This window comes from Girardinichthys multiradiatus, chromosome 11 (assembly GCF_021462225.1).
Source record: "Girardinichthys multiradiatus isolate DD_20200921_A chromosome 11, DD_fGirMul_XY1, whole genome shotgun sequence".
Taxonomy (NCBI): domain Eukaryota; kingdom Metazoa; phylum Chordata; class Actinopteri; order Cyprinodontiformes; family Goodeidae; genus Girardinichthys; species Girardinichthys multiradiatus.
The window spans coordinates 18073097-18099302 of NC_061804.1; the positions used below are offsets into that span (position 1 = coordinate 18073097).

General features: G+C 39.3%; 2 protein-coding genes and 1 non-coding gene across 5 annotated transcripts; 1 reads left to right on the plus strand and 2 right to left on the minus strand.

The window, feature by feature from the left end:
- Window positions 1-3059: 3059 nt before the first annotated feature.
- Window positions 3060-17637, minus strand: dpp3 (dipeptidyl-peptidase 3). 3 transcript variants are annotated; one of them, XM_047378376.1, is made up of 19 exons: window positions 17528-17637; window positions 12936-13096; window positions 12627-12771; window positions 12443-12532; window positions 12181-12318; window positions 11742-11816; window positions 11185-11275; window positions 10939-11069; window positions 9759-9889; window positions 9386-9444; window positions 7521-7715; window positions 7300-7412; window positions 7102-7194; window positions 6901-6963; window positions 6674-6798; window positions 5656-5776; window positions 5236-5415; window positions 3823-3985; window positions 3060-3602 (listed from the first exon to the last, which is right to left on the minus strand). In XM_047378376.1, the coding sequence occupies exons 2-19, from the start codon at window positions 13058-13060 to the stop codon at window positions 3460-3462; spliced, it is 2181 nt and encodes a 726-aa protein (XP_047234332.1). In that variant the 5' UTR covers window positions 13061-13096; window positions 17528-17637; the 3' UTR covers window positions 3060-3459. The 3 variants fall into 3 exon arrangements, with proteins under 3 accessions (XP_047234332.1, XP_047234331.1, XP_047234330.1); XM_047378375.1 differs by lacking the exon at window positions 17528-17637 and adding an exon at window positions 16306-16433; XM_047378374.1 differs by lacking the exon at window positions 17528-17637 and adding an exon at window positions 14990-15138.
- On the plus strand, window positions 16483-16564 carry trnas-gcu. The gene has a single exon. It is a non-coding gene; the product is annotated as a tRNA-Ser (tRNA).
- A 4474-nt stretch (window positions 17638-22111) lies between the features above and the next one.
- Window positions 22112-26155, minus strand: LOC124876006 (endosialin-like). Its single transcript, XM_047378469.1, has 2 exons — window positions 25276-26155; window positions 22112-24024 (listed from the first exon to the last, which is right to left on the minus strand). Exons 1-2 carry the CDS (start codon window positions 25703-25705, stop codon window positions 22313-22315), a joined length of 2142 nt encoding a protein of 713 aa, XP_047234425.1. The 5' UTR covers window positions 25706-26155; the 3' UTR covers window positions 22112-22312.
- Between the last annotated feature and the right edge of the window lie 51 nt (window positions 26156-26206).

Consider the following 26206-nt stretch of genomic DNA (forward strand, 5'->3'; position numbering starts at 1 on the left):
TGGGAGTTTATTCCAGATTAGTGGAGCATAAGAACTAAAAGCTGCTTCTCCATGTTTGGTTCTGGTTCTGGGTGTGCAGAGTAGATTTGAGCCAGATGACCTTAGAGGTCTGGGTGGTTGATACACTGACAACAAGTCTGTAATGTATTTTGGTGCTAAGCCATTAATTGATTTATAGACTAACAGAAGTATTTTAAAGTCTATTCTCTGAGCTACAGGGAGCCAGTGTAGGGACTTTAGAACCGAGGTGATGTGCTCCACTTTCTTAGTTCTGGTGAGGACGCAGGCAGCAGCATTCCGGATCAACTGCAGCTGTCTGAACGACTTTTTAGGCAGACCTGTGAAGACACCGTTGCAGTAATCAATTCTACTAAAGATGAACGCATGAATTAGTTTTTCAAGGTCCTGCTGAGACATTAGTCCTTTAATCCTGGAGATGTTCTTTAGGTGATAGAAGGCCGACCTAGTTACTACCTTTATGTGCCTCTGAAGGTTCAGGTCTGAGTCCATCACTACACCCAGGTTTCGAGCCTGACTGGTGGTTTCTAGCTGTATTAACTGAAGCTGTGTGCTAACTTTTAAACGCTCTTCCTTTGGTCCAAAGATTATTACTTCAGTTTTGTTTTGATTCAGCTGAAGAAAATTTAGGCCCATCCATGCATTGATTTCTTCTAAGCATTTACCCAGCGCTTGAAAGGGTTCATAGTCACCTGGTGACATCGTAACGTATAGCTGTGTGTCGTCTGCATAGTTATGATAACTTACGTTGTTGTTTATTAAAATCTGAGTTAGGGGGAGCATGTAGATATTGAATAGGAGGGGCCCTAAGATGGACCCTTGGGGAACGCCACATGTGATTTTTGTGGTCTCTGATGTAAAGTTACCTACTGACACAAAAAAGTCCCTGTCGTTCAAGTAGGATTTAAAACAGTTGAGTGCTGTACTAGAAAGGCCGACCCAGTTTTCCAGGCGCTCTAATAAAATGTAGTGATCAACAGTGTCGAATGCTGCACTAATGTCCAATTATAACAGCACTGTGGTTCTTCCACAGTCTGCATTTATACGGATGTCATTGAACACCTTGACAAGAGAAGTCTCTGCGGTGAGCAGGAAGCCTGACTGGAAGACATTGAAGCGGTTGTTCATTGTTAGGAAGTTGTTTAACTGCTGAAATTAAGCTTTTTCAATAATCTTGCTGATGAAGGGGAGGTTTGATATGGGCCTGTAGTTCTGTAGTAGCAGCTTGCCCAAGTTGCTCTTTTTCAATAGAGGTTTGATAATTGCTGTTTTCAGGGCCTGGGGAAAAACACCTGACAAAAGGGATGTGTTTATTATTTGAGTTAAATCAGATGTTATTACAGGCAAAGCTTTCTTAAGGAAAGCTGTGGGTAAAACATCGAGACAGCAGGAAGAAGAGCTTAGTTGCTATACGATTTCTTCTAAGTTTTTGTAGTTTATTTGGTGAAATTGGGAAATTTTGTCGAAATCAGTTCTAGTTGGAGACAACCTTGGTACTGGAGTTGGTGTGGATATGCTGACTGCCCCTCTGATCTTTTGGGTTTTTTCAGTGTAGAATTTAGCAAATTCATTGCAGGCCCTGGTAGAATGGAGTTCAGATGCTAAAGTTACAGGAGGGTTTGTTAACCTGTCGACCGTGGCAAATAATGCACGAGCATTGTTAATGTTTTTGCTGATGATCAGAAACGAAAGATTCCCTTACATTTTTCAGTTGTAGGTTATATCTGTATAGTCTCTCTTTATAGATCATATAGTGAACCTGGAGTCCAATCTTTCGCCACCTGCGTTCAGCCTTTTTTTCACTTCTGACTGGTGGAGCACTTCTACACGAAGACATTTTCTTCCCAGAAACGACTTTCACTTTAATTGGAGCAATTGAATTAATGATGTCTGAGATTTTAGAATGAAAGTTTTCTACCAGCTCATCTACAGTGTTACAGGGCAAAGTGGAGGTAGAAGAGTAAATCTGGTTAAAGGTTTCAGCAGCACCGTCCTTAAAGATACGTTTTCTTATCATGTCTCTTTGGCAAACTGAGTCATTGCAGATGATGCTTTCAAAAATAACAGAAAAGTAGTCAGATAGGGCAACATCAGTTATATCGTACACCACATTACTGGTACCAATCATAACTTCTGTGTTTTTCTTGTTGCAGAAGTTTTTAATCCCATCCACAGCCGTGTTGCCCACTATTAGGGTTTTTGGTCTGGTGGGGCGCTCTTTCTCTGGCAGCTTAGGAGAAGACTGTTTACAGTGAAGGTTGTTCTCAAACCTTTTATTGTTCTCAGAAGATGGATCATTTCCCTGGTTTTCGTTCTGTAGTGGAGTAAATATGTTTTGGAGGGGAATTCCATTATTTCCAGCTGTCTCACTCCTATCAGTTGTTGGGACAGCATCTCGCTGTCGAAGTCTCCTTTTCCCAGGGGAAACGGGGATATTTCTCTGTAATTCCGGCCATTCTAATTTATTTAATTGTTGGGATCTTCCAGTGAGTCGTCCACCTTGATTTTTTGGGCATACGCCTAAAACATGCCAGGGGGGTCTGCAGGTAGGTTTATTCTCAGTGTTCTGATTGCCGGGTGAGTTGTTGAGCTGGCTGTCACTGTTTGGGATCACAGGCAGAGTTGAATCATCGCTGTACCCCATATTCATCTCCACATTCACTTCTAGTCGCTGGATTTTAATTTCCAAAACAGCCAATTTCTGTAAAAGTTTGTCAAAGTCCTCTGTGGTGAAGGGAGGCATTTTGTGCTGATTAGCTGGTGTTAACTTGTCCTTCTTTGGAGTTCGATTATAAAAACATCAAAATCCTTTAGAAAAAAATAAAATAAAAATAATAATAATCCTCGGGAGTCGCTGGTAAGAAGTAGTTTTAGTCCAATATTTCCGTAATTTTGGCTAAGAGATAAAAAGTTAGGAGTAAAAGAATGCAAGCAAGCAGGAAGCTTAGGAGAAAAGCGTCTGACATTTTATTTATGCTTTTTGTGAAACTTGCTTTCAGGAAGATAACTGTTAAAACCTGTAAAAATAATCAACACAAAAGTCAGACACATTTCGTTTTTATTTGTAGCCACAACTTAACCATCAAAATCAGTTCAGGTACAGAATGTCAAATGCCATGACAAAAGAAAACCTTATTTAAGAATCCGTTTCATTTCCAGGTCGCATCTTATACTTCTCATTAGAAAACGTGTTCCGAGTGCCTTTTACAAAGAGCTTTGTTGCATTACAAATCAGTGCATTTGTATTTGCCTGAATATGATCAAGCACACTTCGAAAATCCAACATAATGCAAAAAAAACAAAAAAACAAAACTGATTCCTACAGCTTACTTGGTTTAAGAATTGATGTTTTCACAGCCTTCTCTAAACTCTTTCTGACTTTTCAGTACATAACAACTGACTTTCATAGTTACTTTTCAAACCTGTGGAGCCAATCATTCATCAACACCAGCAGGAGGCATCTGTTTTGCTCAGATCCAAAAGGGTGGCTTCCAGTTGCTCTGCGTCATCTTGGAAGCGTTCGGTGAAGGAGCGAATCAAACCTGCTGCACTGCCTTCATATTCCACCAGCTCAACATTCTCCCCTGGAAACCCCACAGAGTAAATGCAAGTTGAATGATGGGAATTAATAAACAATCAATCATCAGGATTTGGCAGCATTGTAGCCATAATATATTGGCATTGAAAATGTCATGTTTGTCTTTATAGCACTGGATGCAATAATTTATTTTTTGAGTCTCTCCTAAGCATTTAATTGACCTCTAATCGGACTCATGTTTGTGTCACTGAACTCTAGCTACTTACCACTGATTCTGGTGTTGGCCTGAACAAACATTTTGCGAGCTTCTTTGCGCAGCAGCACGGTCTCACGCAGACGCAGGAAGTTGTGAGCTCCCGTGTCGCTGACAGTGGAGTAACCCTCATAGAGAGCCCTGCCACCTTCCACATCAGCCGTTGACTTAAAGACCTGAAAATGGGTGGGATCAAATTAGGCATTTGTTGGATTTAGATTTCAACAGGGCAATTAAACAGAGAAGATTAATAGTAACACTTAAGAAATTATGTGGCTGTGGCTTAGATTAGACAATACGTAGAAACCTCAGGATCATTTCACAGAACCTCTCTTTGAAGCTGACATTACGACTTATGTTTGCACCTTTATCTTGCACTTCTTCACTAACTAAAAGACGCAACAGTTGGTTTTGTTTTCCTTATTATGCATCATTAATAAGGTTTTCCAACCTTATTACAAATAATCTAAAAAGTGTGGCATGTTTTTGTATTCAGCCCCCTTTTACTACAATACTTCAAAAATAAAAGTACAACAAATTCCCTTCAGAAGGCATCTAAATAGTAAATACATCTAGCTATTCTGTTAAGGCAGCAGAGGTTGTTCTAGAACATTAGTAAACAAACAGAATAATAAAGGATAAGAAACACATGACATAGGTGACACAGGTCAGGGATAAAGCTTAATGAAGAAGTTTAATAGAGTGAGGTTCTAAAACATAGTTTTAAGCTTTAAACATCTCACAGAGCGAAGTTCAATCTATTTTGCTGAAATGGAAAAAAAGGCCCACTATGGAATAAGCTGTATAGAAGTATGAATGAATGAATGGGAAAAAAAGGTGTCCAGTTAGCAGTTAGCCACAAGCCATGTAGGGGCCCCAGCAAACGGGTCAAGGAACGTGCACTGGTCAGTTGAGGCCAAAATTAAGATTTTGTGGCCTGTTTGGCAGAAAGTGAACATTGCACATCACAGTCAGAGTTAATAGAGGGGTAGATGGGTAGAGCTAAATACATGAAAATTCAGGAAGAAGACCTATTTGAAGCTGCAGAATAGCTGAGGCTGGAGCGGAGGTTCATGTTCCAACATGACAACTACCCTAAACACTCAACCACCGCTACAATTTAATGGTTTAGGATGCCACATTTTATATTATTTGACAATAAAAACCCTAACATTTATCATATAATTTTCTCCCTGCTTGACAATCTGGCACTACTTTGTTTTTTTTCTATTGCATATAATCCAAATAAAATACAATCTATTTGTGTTTATAATGTCACAAAATGTCAAGAAGTTCAGGGGGGAATGAATCATTTTCACAAGGCACTCCAACTGATGATTAAAGTTTTTCTTCCTTAATTTCCTATAAACTTGAAAACAAATGGTGTATAGTATAGCTGTTGTGTATGTCTCATAACTGGACGTACCTGCAGTTTACAGAGGAAACTATGGATGGCGTTCTTGCCCACAGTGCCGATCTTGCTCTGGTCCAGTGTGATTCGTGCGTCGGGCTTGCCGTCCTGCCCAGTCACCTCCTCCAAGCCCACCAGGCCTTCTCCCGCCTCCAGCAGAACACGCAGGATCACGAATCGGGCCTGCATGTGAGCCTGAGGCAGACAGATATAAGGTAACATACTGAATACATCTTCTGACAATCATGTGAGCACAAAGTCTGACTTAACATAAACAAAGCGTAAAACATCACAGACACTGCAAACGAATCCTAGGAAAGACATGCTAAATTACGTGTAAGATGACATTTTATATAAACACCAGATATCTTTAGGACTGAAATGTTGAAAACAAAGTAAAGGCAACTACAGCTGCACCTCAGGTAGATGGATTACCTGTCTCCAGCTCTTGCTCTCAGGCGTGTAGAACTCCAGACCCAAAAGTCCAGCTCTGACCATGCTCAGCCAGTTGATGTAGACCACATCTTCAGCATCCTGTGCGTCATGGCCAAAAATACTGAAACAGACACATACATGTAAGGGCATGTTGGCCTCCTTCAGGGGGATGAGCCACCACAAAATAGGAATGAAAAGAAATGTTTCATTTTTAAATGTTCGTTTGTTTATGAGCTTATTAAGACGTTTGTCAGAAGTAGTCATGTTAGATCGAAAGTTGATCCTCTTTCAGATCTCGGGTTTTTGCATATCAGAGCATAAAAAGGTCCAGTTGTCCTGGTTCTACAAACATTTAAATGTGCACAGGTGTACAAAAACACACTCGACAAGGCTTTTCAGTCAGGTTGAGTCCTGGACTTTGACTGGGCCATCGTAACTTCTCCTTGCATTCTTGGAAACAAGCCATTCTTTTTCAAATTTTACCATCATTAATTTTCACATTGGGCATGCAAACTAAGGCCTGTTGAGTCAGAGATGGAGCTTTGGGGTTTTTAACATATCGCTGGACATTCGACATTCTGATCTTGGAGTGAATTTGGTGGGACATCCACTCCTGCGTAGATTGGCAACAGTGTCACATGCTCTCTATTGTGTAAGCAATCTTTCGCTCAGTAAAATGGAGGACTTTAAATTGACAACACTGGCTGAGGGGTGGTAGAAATGACTCCTCTAAAGTTATTGTTGATTTACCTTCTTTGTTTCAACACACACCTGTAAGATGAAGACCATTGAAACTCTGCTTTTATAAAGGTGGTCACATATGCTGATGATCCATAAATCAAATACCTTTGGTGGCTTATGTCCTGATACGGAAAACGCTAGAACTGAAAGACGGTGAACTTTCTTTTTACTCTGACAATAACACTAATATAAAAATGCTGTTACCTTTAGAATCTAAATTGTCAAGTAATTTCAACAGATACATATAAGGTACATTATACTACAGTTCAAAATATACCTCAGCGCTTGCTTGTTCAGGCATAGATAGAGGCCGACACATTCTGCTCGGCATTCTTCATAAGAAGAAGCAATGGTGGAGAATTTACTGTCCCAGGTCTCACTGCCCCGATACCAACTGGACACCTGTGAGGTAATGGGACATCTTTAGCTTTCATGCCCCGACCACAGTTAGTAATGAGGGTTATTATACAGTCAGAAATCTCGGCACAATCATGTGAAACTCACCTTTTCCCCCGTCTCTGGGTTGACCACCTTACTCTGATCGAAGTTGAATTTGCCATGGTCATCCTTAGATCCGTAAACAAGGAAGAATCCATTTTTCATTCCTTACACAACAATCTCTCTCATTTCTGATTTATACACTGGAGAGAAAAAATTAGCTGATCTGAGTGTATAACTAAAGTATTGCACAAGAGTTTGACTGACCTGGACAAAGAGCTTGCCACTTCCATGACCCAGGAGCTCATGAAGACCAACCTGCACCTCAAAGGATGGCCCCTTCAGTTTAATGAACAAATCCTGAGGCAAAAAATAACATAGAAGCATCCGTTCAGACACAGTGACCTCATACTTATGGAAATCCTTAAGGAGACACACTATGTATGAGCAAGGAGAGGCTGCTACCTTGTCGTTCTCTTCAAGGAAGGTGAGTTTTTCTTTTTGTGTGGCGTAGGCGACAGCCAGCACATTCCCAAGTGACACATTTTTAAAGCCCTCTGACTGCCTGATGTCATCATCTGTATCCACAAAGAAAACACAATTCGTTCAAGGCTTTTTAAAAAACAAAAGGAAAAGAAGAACTGACCCGCAGAACCAAAATTAGCTCCGACTCTCTGTGCACCTACAGTTTGGGATGTTAATCCCAGCTGGAATTCCACTCCCAGCGAACGTGAGAACATCCAGGGAGGTGAAGTCAGGTTTAAGGAACTTGTCTTTTTCAAACTCCTGGGGCCAGGGCAGCTCGGGAAGCAGGACTTCTGCTGAACTCACCAACTTTCCAAAACGCTCGCTCATCGCCTTGTTCACGACGGCAACAAATCCTAAAAGCAAGGTCACAACTCAAAGTTAGATGCAATACACACACTTTAGGCTTTCTTTAGGTTCTACAAAGCATAGCACCAATGAATACATCAATCTAGAGCTCGGTTCAGTAACTCGCCTGAGGAGATTTCCACGGAATTAAAAAGTTGGACCTTCGATTCGAGAGCAACTGAGCCTCAGTTTTCTAATCATGCTCTAAACTTTAACATTAAGATGCTCTAAATTTTAACTTTTATTCTGGATGGAGAGGCAGGAATTAGCACTTAAGGTGGATCCGACTGCTGGGGACATTAAAATGGTTAAACAAGTTTCGTATTAAAATAGGTGATATATTCAACAGAAAAAACGTTTTTTCTATTACTTGTTTTAATAAACAAACTTTTGGCCAGTCTCTTCATTAGTAACAAATGATCTGTCATAAATTATATTGATCAGTGGATTCTGAGACGCAGGGTGGGTGACTACGTTTTCTCTGCAGTAGGATGTTTATTCTGATTGTTTCTGGGGACAATGGGAGGCTTCCCGCTACTGTAAAATGCCCCCGTGAATCAGAATATGAGCTCTACAGTGCCGTGTAGCATTTTTACTTGCTTTAACATAGCACCATGAGCTCGATAACAGCGTTTAAAAGGAAAACAGCCAGCAAGACGTTTTACTGGTGAAAATAGCCACGCTTAGCTATTTATTCCTCATTATTTCTCTTATATCGCAACTATTAAGCTACATTATTAGGTTCGTCAAGATTTCTGTCGCAAAAAATGCAAATCAAGTGAATCTCCAGCAAGGTATTGTTTGAATATTGTTATTAAACGTATCTTTGATGTCACAGAAACATCAGTAGACCTGCTGATGTCCTGTAAGTTACTCAGCCTACTGAGTGACGTGGCTATAGGTTTTTTTTTGCATGTAACGCAGGTAACAAAAATCTTGATTGCTGAGGAAAGGTGCTGGTCATTTCTCTCCAATGTGACTTCGTAGTTCTGATCATTTTGTACTAAACTGTTTTGGGTATAAAATAGAGCCGTGCCCACCTGAGGAGACGTTTCACCCCTGCTTTGACAACCAACAACTTCAAGTATTTTTTAATGATCTACTATAAGTAAAGGGAGTTTTATGACTCCAATAAATTATATCTAACATCAGGTGGTCTTTCTGAGTTATTTTGCTTTGATCAGGGGACCTAATCTGTCACATTTCATAAAAGTCCATTACAACCAAAATAATTGGGAAAAGGGTGTGATAACAATTAAATTACACACTAAATCTGATTGAATCATTGACCCAGAGCCCTCAAGAGAGATTTAAATGGCTGTTGTAAGGCTTGTCTATTTATATCTGCAGTCACCAGGATGATTGTCAGTAGAAGATCTGAACAGGGTCTGTGGGTTAGAAAGCTGGATTTCTTCTTTGGGTCATTTTAATACGACTCCAACTTTTTCAAAACATGTTCATTTTTTGTTTTAACATTTGTTTTATTTCTACTACGTACATCACTGGAAAACCTGGTTTAAAAAGGTAAGGGTTTAAATGACCGGTTCCACAGGGTAGTAGCATCAAACCCCAAATTATCATCTAACGCTGCTGAAGCAAATATGTGGTTAAGAACTAATTTCAAGTAGGTCAGCCAGGTTTTTAAGAGAGAGGTATTATCAGACAGCTTTGTAGTTACCTTCAAACTCTCCTCTGGAGCCAAATGGGTCTCTGTAGCTCTCGATGAAACCTATATAACTGTGAGAAAGTGAAGAGGGATGAGGAGCAGAGAGGGACAAACGTTTAAGAGGTCAATAAAGAAAGAGGCAATGATTGTAGTTAGGCCAAAGGTCGATGTTGAAAGTGTGCGCCCAATAAAAAACGTATTTAAACAAGCTCAATGAGGAAGTGAACGTTAACGAAAGTAAAGACTGTCATGGTTACAGCGTTTTGTACACAGCAACAACTTGGAAGTCACAAATGATACAAATTTCATGTAAGAAACTCTGATATCATCTGTAAGGTCATGTCATGACCACTAAAACTGTAAATCATTTCAGTCTGTCTATCACCTCTCAACAATTGGGCCCTTGTCCTTGATCCAATACCGCGATCCCTCCTTATGGGCCTCGATAGAACCAAATTCGAAACTGCGCCGGTACTCTTCCAGCATCTTCTTCTGGTTCTCATTAGCAGCATAGGCCTGTTTGATATCAGTACATACAAGCGGAATTAGGAAAGCAGAAAGGAAAAACACTCTGAGGTAAACAAATCTCTTATACACTCAACAACTTTCCAATTAAAGCAGCATAATCAACTGCATCCTTCTGTTCATTCAAAGGCTGTTATTTCAAGCTTCCTTCAGTTTCCATCTCAAAATGCCACAAACTCGATGTTCTACACGTTTGAATTTGAAACATTTACCTGTCGGGTTTTACAACATCAGTTGTTTAAATAATAAAACAGCACGATGCTGATGTTGGCTAATGATTTGTCTTGTGACCTTTTTATTTCTGAATGAATCCATTTATCTCTGGCTTCTCAGTAACTCAGAAGCACTAACTATCAATATGTTTGACAAATTTTTAAACTGTAGTCATAAATTAAATCTATTTAATCTAGATTTATACCTCTAAATCATAGGTATTAAACACTAATTTAAAAATAAATCAATCTCTTTTACAAATTTCTGATTTGGATTTTTTAGATAATTGAATAATTATCTAGATTTTCCATACTTTACTGCCCCCTTTCCATGTTTGTAAAATGATAAAGGAAAATTTTATTCTTTTCCAGACATTAAGACTTTATGGGAACCCTAAAATAATAACCTTGGGATGCTTCATTGCATTGGTTTTGTAATATATATATATTTACCTGCATAAATTATCAACTAAAGTCAACATGAAATCCTTTTTACCATCAATGCTCTCTTTGTTCTGGGGTGATGATGTAATTAATTAACTTTCAAGTACAATAGTGGTGAACAGATATAGACTATTACTGGGAACTGAGCTTTGTTGACTGTAACTGGCCTATTAGGAATAATGTTAACATCAACCAGTGACAGAACTGATGTTAGTCTGAGAAATGATCACTTCAGTTACTATTTTTTATAAATTGGATATCATTATTTTTTTACATATAAGCTTGTCTCATTCTAAAAGGAGAAAAGCTTTTTTGTCACTGTCAAAAAAGCTAAAAACATAAAACCAGGTGATTTATGGCCAATAGTTTCTTTTCCTGTCTCACCTGGGCTTGTTGAAGGTAATGGCAAACTTTTTCCATTAGAGGACTATAGTCTCCCCGCTTAACAATGAACTCTTTGTCTTCAAAGTTGAAGCTGCCACAGGACGACTCACACTCCCCATCAACCGCACAGTCTGTCAGGTAATAAAGGACATTTTTTATGCAACCTCTACATTTAACGTATTACATAAATCACTCAATTTATGTCACTAATGATAATGTCAGTTGTCATTTTCCACCAGTTCTGACCTTTTTGAACAGCCGAAGCCAAGCGCACCTCATAACAGGGTTTTCCTCCATTGTCCCTCTTGAACAGACGTGTGTTATAAGCAGAGAGTTTCTGGACACAAGCAACAAGAAGAAGGTTGAACAGATTAAACAATAACTGATTCTCATCTTTGAATGCACACGACTGATATCGCAACAAGAGATGAGATCAGGAATGAGTGAACACACCATACCCGAACGCTGCCAGGTCCACTCTTTAATTTGGAAGTTATACCAAGTTAAAAACACTGTTTTTAGTATGAAAATGTCTTGTCGAAAAACTTTTAATATGTTCAGATACACTGGATATAACATTATCAGGTGTGGGTAATTGGTCAACGTTTGCTTTATTCAAACTAACAATTTTACTGTTATCACTTTTTATATGAAGAAAGTAGAAACAAATGTGTTTTTCATCTCTAGATTAGATGTGAGAGGTCAAAGATACAAAAATGTTATAGATCGCAGGATATGACAGGAGAAAAAAAAAAGCAGAATGATGGATAAAAAATACTTAATTTTAAAATGGATTTGCTCACTTTTGAGTCCAAAAACCTCTGAGCCAGCTCAGCATCCTCCAGACAGCAGTTTCCTGAGAAATATGTAGTAATCCCCTAAAAATAGACAGAAAAAAAAAATATATATATATATAATTTTTTTATATATATTATTCAGAGTCATCCCTTTGTAGGACAGCACAGTTCCCCAGCTGGGCTCTCCTGTAGCATTAGAACCAACAAAGGCAAAAACAAAAACTATGGGAATAACAGAACCCAGAGCAAGAACAGAACCTCTTTACATGTGACTCAAATGTTTCATTTCTTTGGGAAAATTAACTGCATGCAAAAAAAAACGTTAGAGGGAATCAATAGAGAATGGACTAAAACATAAACTGTTATTAAATATGTTTTCTTTGTACAATGCAAAATGATTTCACCTGAGAAAATAGAATGAATCTGTGTTAAAAAAAAAAAACACCTTATTGCCCAGCCCAAGCTGTTTCTGTCTCTCTTCCAGGGAGTAAATCAGACATGAGCTGCTGTTCCACAGAGCCTCCATCGCAGTGGGATTCTCCTGAAACGCTTGGCTGGCCCTCACCAGAGCCTCCAGCTTGTCCTGGATAAACATTCAACAGATGTGCACCGCTCAGGTATGCACTAAATTCATAACCTCCTTTCAAAGTGATTATAAAGCAGATGAACTACATTTACAACCAACATTTTATTATTTGTTTGTTTACCTTTGGTAGATTTGGAATGAATTTGGTGTCTCCAAAAGACTTGTAGTTGCCCATGTTTGCATATAGACCAGCAGCATACACTAAGAAGGCCTACAGATAACATGCAGAAAAATGCTGTTTCATATAAAGGAAACATTTTGTAATGATTGTACTGAAAACAGCTATAAAATATATGACTATGCACCTGGTACTCATCAGAGCTCAGACCAGCTGCTTTAGCAACGTCCTCCAGCTGTTCTGGAGTCTGCTTCCTGAAAATTCTCTGCAGCAGGACAAAGATGTTTGCAGACTCTGGAGATGTCTGCAGTAGCACCACCAGACCACCGTACCTAACACACACACACACAAAAAATAGTTTAATCACTGAGGTTACAATTTTCAGTTTGCCTAACTCCAGTCAATTTCAGCACCTAAATATGGCCTTTTTTCCTTTGACTGATTAACCTTCTGTCAGTCTTTTCTGCCTGGCTCCACCCAGAGGTTTGTAACTTACCAAGCGGCCCGTGACAGATAGTGGGCATACTTCTTCTCCCGAGGTGACAGCAGACGAAAGGCCTCATGGCAGTCAAGAGCTGAGATCCCAATGTCATTGGGGAGGTAATACTGAGAATCCACCATCTTTGTTCAAAGGAAGTGAGTAACGCTAATAAGGTACTGCAAAAAAGTGAAAAAAGGAAAGACAAACGTAGGAAAAATAAATCACAAATACAAAATAAGTCAAGGTGGATGTCCTACCCAATGACGCCTTGACCGATGGAGGAACTATGAATTTACCCAAGTAATGTCCCCATTATCACTTAGCCGAGACTGCCAAACTAATATATTTGCTCACAAAGTTCTAAAAGCACACCTCTTTGCTTTCAGCATCTTAAGGGCAGTAAAACAGATTGTGAAAGTAAAACACAACAGGATTAACTGGCAGTACCAGAAAAAAAAAAACAATCTTACAAGTTGAACTATCAACGAGTCACATCACTGCTCAACTATACAGGGACCGTCAACAGAATGAGATGCTCGCTTACAGAAGGGCTGTAAACGAGTACAGTTAGAATTTAATGGCAACCCTTTTACACTCAGTTAACCCCATGTTGAAACAGAGCGGGTTCGCCTGTGGGGACAAAATATTAATCGCCACAAAAAACAAACAAAAAAATAAAATCACTCATGAGAGAGGTAAGATAAACAGTCACAATACTATTGTCAACCATGGCACATTCTAAGGTAATATTTGACATTTTTATCTACATGTCTATAAGTTTTTTAAGTCCTATCTTAAAAGGTGTTTCCTACTTTTCTTTTACAAAAACATCCATAAAATGCTGATAGGCAGGGTGTAAAGAGATTCATGAACACATTTAATCCCATAATTTAATCCCAATAGATTTAAATGTTTTAATGAAGTTTATGAATAAAATTCTTTTTAGGCATCTACATTGAGTCTACTTGTAAAACATTGCATTCAAAATAAATAAAAAAATTTGAAATAAATGAATTAAGAATAAAACAGATTTCATAGAGCTCTGGTAAAAGACATAGCCGAACATCACATTGCCAAAACTTTAAAAGGTCATAATCTAATGCCTTGATTATAAGAAACTAAAATTGATGCTTTTTATTCTGTAACATTATTTCCCATAAATTTAAACTATAGTACACTTCTCATTACTAGCTGTTTCATAAGATAAAATGAAGCATAAATAGGCATTATATTTAGTGGGATTGCAACCATGTTAAAGTAAGATGAGTTCTGAATGTATCTTTATGGAACTAAGCTTACTGTGATCTGGTTCCCCAAATATACGATATTAAATGGCTCACATTACACTGATGCTTTGCTATAAAATCAAAATCAAAAGTGAAATACCTTGACACATGGACATTTTGCGTGTATATTTCCATGGAGTTTTACTCGACAAAGCAGCAAAAAAAATACTTCCTTTCAATAAATTAGCTCATAAATTTAGAGGCTGATTTCTCTTAATAAACAGCACATTTTTTATGCAATAAGATGTGAGAATTCAGCTAATTCAAGGTGCTTTAATTGCTGCCATCAAGCTGCTAGTTATTTATCTAATAATAATTCATAATAGAAAATGTCTGCAGCTTTCTTTCTAAACCTGAAATTCTTTAAGGATACTTTAGAAGCATGAAGGAGAACACAAAGACTAACAGATTTATTGCACCAAGCATACAAGGGCTTTGGAGCCAGCTGTTTCACCATGAGATATGTTTAAGAGGAACCAATCTGGAAAAATATTTCGAAATTGCCTTCGTTTTCGATAATTATCGTGAGTACCGCTTCTTTAAGCAACCCACGCGACTGAAGTCTTTTTTTTAAAGTACATGTTAAGTAAAGGCGAGAGTTAACAATGTGAGCATTAGCTCCTAGCGGCTAAAAACTGCAATCTTTGGAGTACAAACCCACTGATATAAAATTAATACATCATATCTTGGGTTTCAAGCATACGTGAAAACAATCACATACACGTTTGGCTTCTAATTAATACGCGATTTAAAAGATCCACATGAAACTGAAAAATCCGTTACCTTAAAACTGCTAACGTCTGCGTCTAACGTCAAAGTGCAATCTCACGCTGTTCACTTCCTGTGCCCATTCAGCGCTAGCCCCGCCTTTCAACCAATGAGAAGGTCGTATTTTGTAGTTGATGTAAGGTTTAACCAACCAGAAAGTAGGCACAAAAACAATCGTTTGTTCAGATTCAAGTTCAGCATTATTAAGTTTAAAACATAATCATTCAGAGGGTAGACCAGACATTTTGTTGGAAATAAAACATACTTTATTTAGAATACAAAGAATGGGATTAATATTAGTGTTTTTATGGGTACCAGCACATGTAGGAGTTGGAGGGAATGAGAAGGCGGACAGGATAGCAAAGAAGGCAACACAAAACAACATTAGCTTTATAATAAATATTAGTAGGTCAGTGGCAAGAAATATAATTAAACAGAGAATCAGGAAAGAGTGGCAAAAAAGGTGGGATGAAGAAAAGAAAGGAAGATGGTTTTACAGAATCAACAAGATAGTAGGAGAAGTAAGAACAGGAAGAAGGAGTAGAAAAGAGGAAAGATGAATTACAAGATTAAGACTAGGACATACAGGACTTAATTCTACATTGTTCAAGATAAAGAAACATAATACAGGAAAATGTGATTATTGTGGAGAGGAGGAAACAATAGAACATGTAATATTGAAGTGTCAGAAATATGAACAAGAAAGAACAATTTCAAGGAGAGAATTTGTAGGTATTAAAGACAATTTTATATTGAGAGATACTTTGCAAAGACGTTTAGGTAGCAAACATATTCAAATTATAATTAGATTTTTCAAAAGCACTAAATTAATAAATAGAATTTGATTGTTGTAATAGTAAATAAGATTTAAAACCACGAAGAACCACACTCCATACCAGTCGGTGGCGGTAATGCACATCTTCAAGTTATTTGCCAACTGCCAAAAAATAACACAGAAGAAGAAGAAAGTAGACACATTTAACTTTTTCCGATTTCTTATGCCTGGTTCACACTGCGGTACTTTCATATTGTCGGCTGACTTTCAAAACATGAGAGACCCTACAGGTGACGATGAAAATCGTAGGTGTAACTGGGTCGGTCCTACAGTGTCTAGCCGGACGACAAGCACAACACACCACACACGGACAGATTTCACTCAAACGTTCAGATTTCAAACCCTCTCGAGATCAAACGTGAGTTCAAAGTAAATCCCTTCCGTGTTTCTGTCACCTCGCTTTCTCATTGGCTACACATCACATTCAACAGGCTGCGTACACTCCAAACGGTAGGAAATCGGGACATGGCAAGGCTATCCAATGTGTTGTATTAACCTGATTTGAGGTCGGAGCGGTTCCGACGTGCTTCCGAGTAGACTAGATCACTCTTGACACACCACACACGGCAGCGTGCCGTGTGAACCAGGCATCACTTGTGATATCAAAACAAGAAGAGTACAAGTCCGCGGGTGTTGTAACGTCATTTTTATCCCGCGGTGCATACGTGTACGTGACGAGGTGGCCGAGTGGTTAAGGCGATGGACTGCTAATCCATTGTGCTCTGCACGCGTGGGTTCGAATCCCATCCTCGTCGAAATTTATGTTTTGGTCTGTGACGTAGTGGCATTTTATTTATATTTTCTTCCATTCTTTTGTAGGGCAACTAGTAATGGTCCTCTCAGCATTTTGGTCGTCACAACCTAACGTCCGACATCTCAGCTCAGGAATTGCGTGCATCAAAAAGCTACATTTGCAGAGCCCATCCAGTTATTACACAGCCAAACCGAGAGCCAGTCAACAAGAGCAGACTGTAGGGCATCTGAATTCCCTTGTCAAGAACGGAGATCACAGTATCATAAAGCATTCAAGTACGCCGATCAGAATCATTAAAGTCAATGCCCCCACAGTAATTTACTACTTTAGGAGCTTCTCCTCTCCTATAAACAAATGAGCCTGAGTTTTATAGTGGAAGCAAAACGTAATCTGATGCGAAAGTCAAAACTGATTTCACCTGATAGAAACTCCGTGAAATTAAGAAACTCTGAGCGTCAACTTAGTAGAATTTCACGTTACAATATAAGCCTACTTACTTTTCTGAAGATCTTTTTCCCCCAAGGCTAATTTTGATTGACAGCATTAGGCAGCAATATTTGGTATGGCCCACTTTATAGATGTTTAAAATCACAAAATAGGAAAACCTCCATGCACAATATGGCACATATGACACTCCAATTGGGTTACTTTTGACCGTTTATGAGGGTGTCCAAGAATTTTTAATCATAGAGGTCACACCTACCCCATAACTTTAAAGTCAATCAAATCAAATCATGTACTAGCACACAATAAATTAATTTAGCAGAAAACTTTCTTTTCACAGCTATTAGCTATCAGACAACACGTGGCCGCTCCTTGCTAGCCCCTTGGCTAGCGCACCAACAAGCCTAAACAAAAAGAGTTTCTGTTGAACTAACAAACGCGTTTTATTTATTTTTACAAGTGAATGACTCTAAATTATTCGTTGTTAAGAAAAATAAACTACTGTTTAGGATATACTCACGGACTACTTCGAAGCCCCCTTTGGTAAAGTGGAGTAGGGAGGAGAAGCGGACTTCGCCAACTGCTGCTCACTTAATTTTGTATTTAAAGTGCCTGAGACACGCTTTTCACGCAAATACAGATATTGAAAGAAAATATCGTAATATTTAAGAAATTGGGCAGCAATTGCCATCATATTTATGGAACGCCAAAGTGTTAAAATTTTTATAAATAAATTAAACATTATGAAATAAGTATCTACATCAATAAATAATACATAATGATTTAATGTGACTGAAATTGTGACTGAATAACGAAATTCTGAAATAATTGAATCCATATTAAATTATCAGCTCATTTGAAATATATGAAATATATTTCATTTACCATTTAAAATCAGCTTTATGATATAAAAATAATTTTCACATAAAATGTTTACCTAATAATTGAAATTTCTGTTGAGGCTATTTTTATGTAATTCCAGCTGTTTTTTTAATTTCAAAATGACATTTTTTTAAAATCAGCTTTTATTTCAAAAGGGCCAATTTTTCCCATGGCCTATTTATTTCATAATGTCACTTTACAACATAATGACTGTGGGACCAATGAGCGTCAACGGGCTGGACCTGCATCCTCATTGGCTGAGCATGATTGTTTCCTGGGTACCTTCTGCCTGAGTAGCTACTGCGCCAGATCAAAGTTTAGAAAGGATGGTGGAGTTTCTTTAACTTCATTCAGCTCTGGTTACCTTAGCAGATCAAATTGAAGGGGAATAATTTATCATATGACCCCATTTTGAGTTGTTTGGATGATAATTGCTCTCTAGAATGTTAGCATCGACAACGCCATCGTGGATACTCTAAGAACCATTGAGCGCTGTGTCCGCATAGAATATGCAGAGCGCAGCAGCTCAATACTTTAGTCCTGTCTGGCATAACCATCAGGATTATTGCTGTTGTGTTTTGTGTGTCACCCAGCATAGTTCACTGCGGTCAGGTGGGCCGACAGTCAGGCCAGCCGATGTGAGCTCTCTTAAAGATTAGCTTCACACATACAGGTCCTTCTCAAAATATTAGCATATTGTGATAAAGTTAATTATTTTCCATAATGTAATGATGGAAATGTAACATTCATATATTTTAGATTCATTGCACACTAACTGAAATATTTCAGGTCTTTTATTGTCTTAATACGGATGATTTTGGCATACAGCTCATGAAAACCCAAAATTCCTATCTCACAAAATTAGCATATCATTAAAAGGGTCTCTAAACGAGCTATGAACCTAATCATCTGAATCAACGAGTTAACTCTAAACACCTGCAAAAGATTCCTGAGGCCTTTAAAACTCCCAGCCTGGTTCATCACTCAAAACCCCAATCATGGGTAAGACTGCCGACCTGACTGCTGTCCAGAAGGCCACTATTGACACCCTCAAGCAAGAGGGTAAGACACAGAAATAAATTTCTGAACGAATAGGCTGTTCCCAAAGTGCTGTATCAAGGCACCTCAGTGGGAAGTCTGTGGGAAGGAAAAAGTGTGGCAGAAAATACTGCACAACGAGAAGAGGTGACCGGACCCTGAGGAAGATTGTGGAGAAGGGCCTATTCCAGACCTTGGGGGACCTGCGGAAGCGGTGGACTGAGTCTGGAGTAGAAACATCCAGAGCCACCGTACACAGGCGTGTGCAGGAAATGGGCTACAGGTGCCGCATTCCCCAGACCCGGGCTACAGAGAAGCAGCACTGGACTGTTGCTCAGTGGTCCAAAGTACTTTTTTCGGATGAAAGCAAATTCTGCATGTCATTCGGAAATCAAGGTGCCAGAGTCTGGAGGAAGACTGGGGAGAAGGAAATGCCAAAATGCCAGAAGTCCAGTGTCAAGTACCCACAGTCAGTGATGGTCTGGGGTGCCGTGTCGGCTGCTGATGTTGGTCCACTGTGTTTTATCAAGGGCAGGGTCAATGCAGCTAGCTATCAGGAGATTTTGGAGCACTTCATGCTTCCATCTGCTGAAAAGCTTTATGGAGATAAAGATTTCATTTTTCAGCACGACCTGGCACCTGCTCACAGTGCCAAAACCACTGGTAAATGGTTTACTGACCATGGTATCACTGTGCTCAATTGGCCTGCCAACTCTCCTGACCTGAACCCCATAGAGAATCTGTGGGATATTGTGAAGAGAACGTTGAGAGACTCAAGACCCAACACTCTGGATGAGCTAAAGGCCGCTATCGAAGCATCCTGGGCCTCCATAAGACCTCAGCAGTGCCACAGGCTGATTGCCTCCATGCCACGCCGCATTGAAGCAGTCATTTGTGCTAAAGGATTCCCGACCAAGTATTGAGTGCATAACTGTACATGATTATTTGAAGGTTGACGTTTTTTGTATTAAAAACACTTTTCTTTTATTGGTCGGATAAAATATGCTAATTTTGTGAGATAGGAATTTTGGGTTTTCATGAGCTGTATGCCACAATCATCTGTATTAAGACAATAAAAGACCTGAAATATTTCAGTTAGTGTGCGATGAATCTAAAATATATGAATGTTAAATTTTCATCATGACATTATGGAAAATAATGAACTTTATCACAATATGCAAATTTTTTGAGAAGGACCTGTACAAGGTGCTTCACGGTAATAGAGCAGACCAGACGCCTATCCAGGCAACGGTTGAGAAATTAAGAGGAAAACAGAAAAGTAACCTTAAGAACATTTATATTAATACATATTTACAGCTTTCATATACATGTTTATGTAAAAAAATAAATATTTAATAATTTTTATCTAGATTTTTGGAGAAATAACGGGTCAAAGTACCTACTAATGCTTATCTGTTATATACGTTTGTGTCACTTTCAGCAATTTATTTCTCCAGAATTATGATAGGTGACAACACAATCTCCTTAGATTATGTCAGAGGGCCATCTATACCAGTGTTTTCCAACCCTGCTTCTCCAGTACCACTACATGTTTTAGATGTGGGTCTGTTCCAATCCACCAGATTTATATGATTGCATGACCTCTTCAGCAGCCATCAGGGCTGAATATGAGATTCTTCACTGCTGTCTGTGTTGCTAGCCATTGTAGCAGCAGTCACTTTATCAGGGGTTCCCCTCTGACGTTATAAAAGAGCGCAACAAATCACAAAAGAGTAGTCTGGAAATGCCTTTTTAGTGAAATTTAGGACCATATATCTCAACAACCGCTCATTTCAGTGGCATGAATTTTTATGTTTCCTTTTCATAAATGTAGACCTAATTGGATTTATCATGAAAAGCAATGTCACAGGCACTTTAAGAACCAAAGGGAATTTAAATTTCAACCAAGATGTCGGATTCCTGTTTGGTTACTACTTCATTAGGATCAGTCAGCCTTAATTTTCTAAGTGCATGCAATTTATCGAATTTAAGTTGCAAATGCAAAAATGTGTTTTGAGAGCATTCAATCCATTTATTATCTTAAACTCTAGATCATTTCTAATAACCTTTAAAGAATAATAGTAAGGTAATAAAAAAAGTTTCCGCTTCTTTTTTTCTAGCTAGACATCATACAACATTTGGCAGGTAGGCTGAACCCTTGTGAGAATTTGAGAACAACAAAAATAATGATAACAATTAAATTTTTGTCTATTGCACAATTTCATTATATTTTATATTACAAGAAATAACTGTTTATGGTAGGTGGAAGTGACACTTTCGCTAACTTCTCTTAAAGGGATAGTTAAGAATTCTGGTTCTGTTAAAAGCTTATTGGCAGTTAGCATCTTCCTTGCAGTAGACAACTATCATGGCATCTTCTTTTTGACTAAAGCCAACTTCTAGCATCCCAAAACAACACCAGTCTCAAATGGTCATTGCAGTTCATGTGACTACTTCTTTGTGAGTCTATAACCTGTTGCATTGGCCAGTTATTTATGGGGAAACAGATGGTTATCCATGCATTTATCCATTTTCCATACAGGGTGGCGGGGGGAGCTGGTGCAGTCTAGGGACGAGAGGCGGGGTACACCCTGGACAGATCGCCAGTCCATCGCAGGGCAACACAGAGACACACAGGACAAACAAACATGCACAAACCCATTCACACCTAAGGGCAATTGAGAGAGACTATTTAACCTAACAGTCATGTTTTTATACTGTGAGAGAAAGCCAGAGTACCTGGAGAACATTGGCTATACGTCACATTTAAACTAAACATTTAAATGTAATAACTATCTAATATAAAAACAGAGTGGTGTCATAAGCAAACATTTCATATTCAACCCTTGTTTTTTTTTACTTTTACGCTTTTCTATCAGGCAGTTACTCCATCTTCTGCCCCATCTCCTTACTAAATTTCTTGTGTAAATATTCATCAAACTTCTATGTGAATAACTGCCCAATGCAGACATGAGAGTGGTTTAAATATTCATAATATATTGCATAAGCACTATGAAGTTGCTGAGATCAAACTTGCTTTAGGATGTTATAGGTCTGCTTTCTTTTAGGTCCTTTTCAACTAGCTTTCAATGTTTTTGGATTTGTAGTAAATAAATATTCTAAGAGAGTTATGTCAAGAGGTTGGATGTTATCCTATTTTCTTTTAAAGACCACACTGTGTTTATTCAGTTTGTTTGTTTTTATTGAATTTGTAAAATGACAGTCAACTATTTACAAAGGCTGTGCAACAGAAATGTTTCGAGTCTGTCCTTGGTATTAAATCTAAATTGTACATTTAGTGAGCAATTTTGTCAAAAAAAAAAACCAGAATAATGTTATCAAACATGTAAAGAAATAACTTTTGTTGTATTCTTAATGATAAAGTTCATGCATGGGTTTTGCCTTCCCTCCTGTCTGGGGGTGTTGCAGGGAGCACCCAGTGATAGCAGTCCGCAAAGCTGAGGCTCTTGTCTACTGCACAGCTAGTGCAATAGACAATTCCCAACGCCAGCATCACTACCAGGAACACACACAGAGGAACCAGCAGAGCCACAAGCAGCCAGCTCTTGTCATGCTTGCGTTTCCCATCAACAGATCCATCTTTAATCTCTGATGTAGTGTTGGTTTCACTTGTACTGTCCATTTTAGGCTTCTTAGCCTCCTCAGTCTCACTGGATGACTTATTTGCCATTTCAAGTACCATCCGATTGTTGGGGTTGCTACCTCCTGTGGGAGCGTTATCTTCAATGTTGTTGCCTGTTCTCATTTTTTGGGTTGGGGATGGAACTGTCTGATATTGCCTTGGTGATAGATGATCCCATTGGTTTAGGTGGTTATCTGACTGATGAGCCATATCAGGGGTGAGTCCTTGAGGGGCGTCTGTCAGCCAATTGACACTAAAGTTTCCATCAGCTTTTACATAAGGATCACGAGTGGACCAGGGAATATCCTGATCATCATAATTACTGGGGTCAGAGGTCAGAGTGGAATATTCTTCATCATATTTTGAAGGTTGGCAGGTAAGTCCGTCTTCCTTCAGTTCAAAGCCACTGTCACAGTTGCACTGGTACCCTCCAGCAAAGTTAAGGCACTGCTGGTGACAGGGTGAATACTCCTCACACTCATCCAAATCTATACAGTCTCCGTCGCTATTTGACATGTAGCCATGGTCACACAGACAGGTGAAGGACCCCTCAGTGTTTTCACAGGAGCCCTCACAGGTGCCTTCATCAAGGCACTCGTCGATGTCTGCACATTCGTCTGTACTGTCTGGCTGGTACCCTGGGTAGCAGATGCAGAGAAATGTGCCTGGAGTGTTGATACAGAATTGTGGACATGGCTGTTGTTGGCATTCATCCACATCCAAACACTTGCGTCCATCTGGACCTATTTGGTAGCCTGGGGGGCAAGTGCAGCGGATGCTCCGAGGTGTTATTGAGCAGTCATACTCGCAACCCATATCCATACACATCCGATTGACAAGGGGCTGGTCTGGGGCAAAAGCAGAATCTGACAGCTTGGGTGGGTCAGTTTGGCTCAGAGGGTCCAGCTTGCAGCTGTAGCCATCCTCATCCAATATGTAGCCTTCAGAGCAGTAACAGGAGTAGTCATCGTCTGTATTCTGGCAGTGCTGCTCACAATTATGCTCACCACTACACCAGTCCTGATCCCGTGTAGTTATACTGGATGAACAAAGAGGGGGATCTTTGGGCCAGCCCACTGTGCCGTCATCCCTCTTAATACACAGCACTGATTCCCTGGAAGGTGCAGCTGGGTTTGAGCTGTCCGTAGGACATGGCAGGTGAGCTACAGACCCATAGGGCACATGGGTTAGCTGGGTGCTTTTGAAATGAAATGGGGTTTCATAAACGGCAGGACCCCTACCCTCATCCTCCAAGGGGGAACACATGCCCCTGTAGGTGTACTGGCAAATAAATCCATCGAGTTTCATAGGACAGGGACCCTCAGCCCAACGGAAATTATCGCCGCTCTCTCCGCTGTCAGACGTATGCATTGTCATGGCTACACAGCGGGGGAGGGCACAGGTGCTGGGCATTTCTTTACGAATCCAATTGGTAAACTGGGCATCCTGGTTTCCTGTTAAAAGAGAAGGACATATACCTATTCGGTTAAAAAACTAACGACAGGATTTTATTTTGAGCTTTATTTCAGACCTGACATGGTACAGGTGTAATTTTCTTTTCAACTTATTTATGGTACTTTTTATGGTATTATTTTGACTTGATATGACATCAAAGCATTATATCATCTTGAGAAAAATTGATAAAATCTTATTCAGCTTTTTATTTTCTAACAAATTAATCTAAATGCATTTTGTAAAAGAATATTCCAGCACTCTTTGGGGTTGTTCGTGTTATTGATGCATGGCAGTTATTTTACGAGTTTGAGAAAAGCCTGTTTTTCACCACTAGATGTCACTAAAATAAACAAGAGTCCCGTGTGGAGTTTAGAATTAATTTCTTTTTGTAGGAACAGGGCCCTTTTGTCCCCGTGTTATTTCCATTTATGGAGCTAGAATTGCTTCCTCTTAGCAAATTGGGAGATACTGATGATCAAAGCAAGATTTTAACAAGCAGGCAACTAATTTCATTGTTTGAGTGATGTTGTTAAGACCTTGATGGAAATGATAAATCATTCCCATCCATCATGTCTTGTGGTGTCATCCTCCATAAAAAAAAAAAAAAAAAAATGTCTGCATGGCAAGGCGCTGGTATGGGTAAGTGAAGCAATTATTTTAATCATGACACAGGAAAAACAGAGGTAAACAGGTCATACAACTCTTAAAAACCCAAATACCCTTTGTAACTGTAGACCAAGAGAGACACATCTGTTTTTTGTCAGTGTATATAATGACTAAATCAGACTGGGGGAGTAATAATGGGGTCAAAAAGGAGTAAAAATCTCCAAGTTGCACCCAGTCTGTCTGTGAAATAAAAGAAGAAAATGCATTAACCATCCAGGGAGCACAGCGCTCAACCAACTGTCCTGAGTGACCAGACAGGACGGGGTGTGGCAAATTGGTCCTTTTAATGGTATGCCAAATGGGTTTTCACTGGCTGTACTGTAAGGAGCACAGAATAAACCAATCAGCAAACACTAAAAATCAGATTTTTCTTTTAATTCATTAATTGCATCAAAGCTAAGAATTCTCATTGGTTTTGGTCCGTAAACCTATCAACTTTGGTGCACTTTCTTTCAGCATCTACAAAAACCTGAACATTTTATCAACCAATCAGTGCATCTCTACAGTCAACCATAATATAGAATGACTTATATAAAGTTAATCAAAACTTGTGAATTGCAAAAGTCAAAAAGTTGAGACTTTGCCTGTGACCCAGACGAATCCTCTCAGTGGTTTTGTGGCTGAACACTGGCGTGGAGGTCGGTGCAGTCCGATCCAGAGGCGAAGCCTTGCCCTGGAGCCATGCACCCCGGTTGATGACAGCAGGTTATGGACCACACCCGCCTCTTCGTGAGTGTGCATCGTCACCAGGGTCCCACTTTGATCCAGGCAGGCCTGCCTAGCTTCCCTGAAGTTCCTCTTCTGGAAGAAGACAGCGTAGCACCCGTTCTGGTTGCAGATGGCGTCCCTTTCACCCAGCTTAGCTCCAGCTGCTGTCAGATCCTCGTCAGGCTCCCCCATTCTCTGGCTGTGGCTCCCAGGAGCCAAATAAACTGTCAGCAGCCACACGATGCACAAGAGAGCCATGCTGCTGCTACTTCTCCTTTTGATAATTAGCATTGTCAATAATGACATAAGGTGGGATGCAACCTGACATAAAATGTTGTTGTTACTCAAAATAAATATTCTAACAATGTGTTTTTTGACCTCTAAATATTAGCCAAATTTAAGATTTTTTAGTCAAATCTTGGAGGATAAAACTTCAGAATTGACATCTGTAAATGATCTTTACTGGAAAAAGACCCCTCCAGTGTAAAGCAGATAAACTTTCATTCAAACTATCAGTATTGCTGACAATTAAACATTTTTTGAAGCATGAATTGAATCCTTGCACAAACTTCAATTAAATCCTGTAAAATTGAAAATACAGTCCAGTTATCCAGGTCCCAGAAGGAAGGATGAATTGTTCCATATATAAAGTCAGTAAATATCCGGAGCAGAAACCCTGTGCTATATCTGATCCCGGTTCTTGCCTCTTCAAGGCTGACTTTAGACTGAGCATTAGGCAGAGAGACAGACTTGGGGAGGACTGAGGAGGGGATGGAAGGCTACGTAGAGGAAAATTATTGAGGGGAA

What these genes read in the sequence shown, in the direction of transcription:
- dpp3 (XM_047378376.1), bottom strand. Translation starts at nt 13,060, where the DNA reads ATGGTGGATTCTCAGTATTACCTCCCCAATGACATTGGGATCTCAGCT. An exon ending in GGCTTCGGCTGTTCAAAAAG is followed by an intron (nt 11,070 to 11,184) that starts GTCAGAACTGGT and finishes ATTACCTGACAG; the next exon opens with ACTGTGCGGTTGATGGGGAG. An exon ending in CTGAACAAGCAAGCGCTGAG is followed by an intron (nt 5,777 to 6,673) that starts GTATATTTTGAA and finishes TGTCTGTTTCAG; the next exon opens with TATTTTTGGCCATGACGCAC.
- LOC124876006 (XM_047378469.1), bottom strand. Translation starts at nt 25,705, where the DNA reads ATGTCATTATTGACAATGCTAATTATCAAAAGGAGAAGTAGCAGCAGC. An exon ending in AGGATTCGTCTGGGTCACAG is followed by an intron (nt 24,025 to 25,275) that starts GCAAAGTCTCAA and finishes CTCTTTTAACAG; the next exon opens with GAAACCAGGATGCCCAGTTT.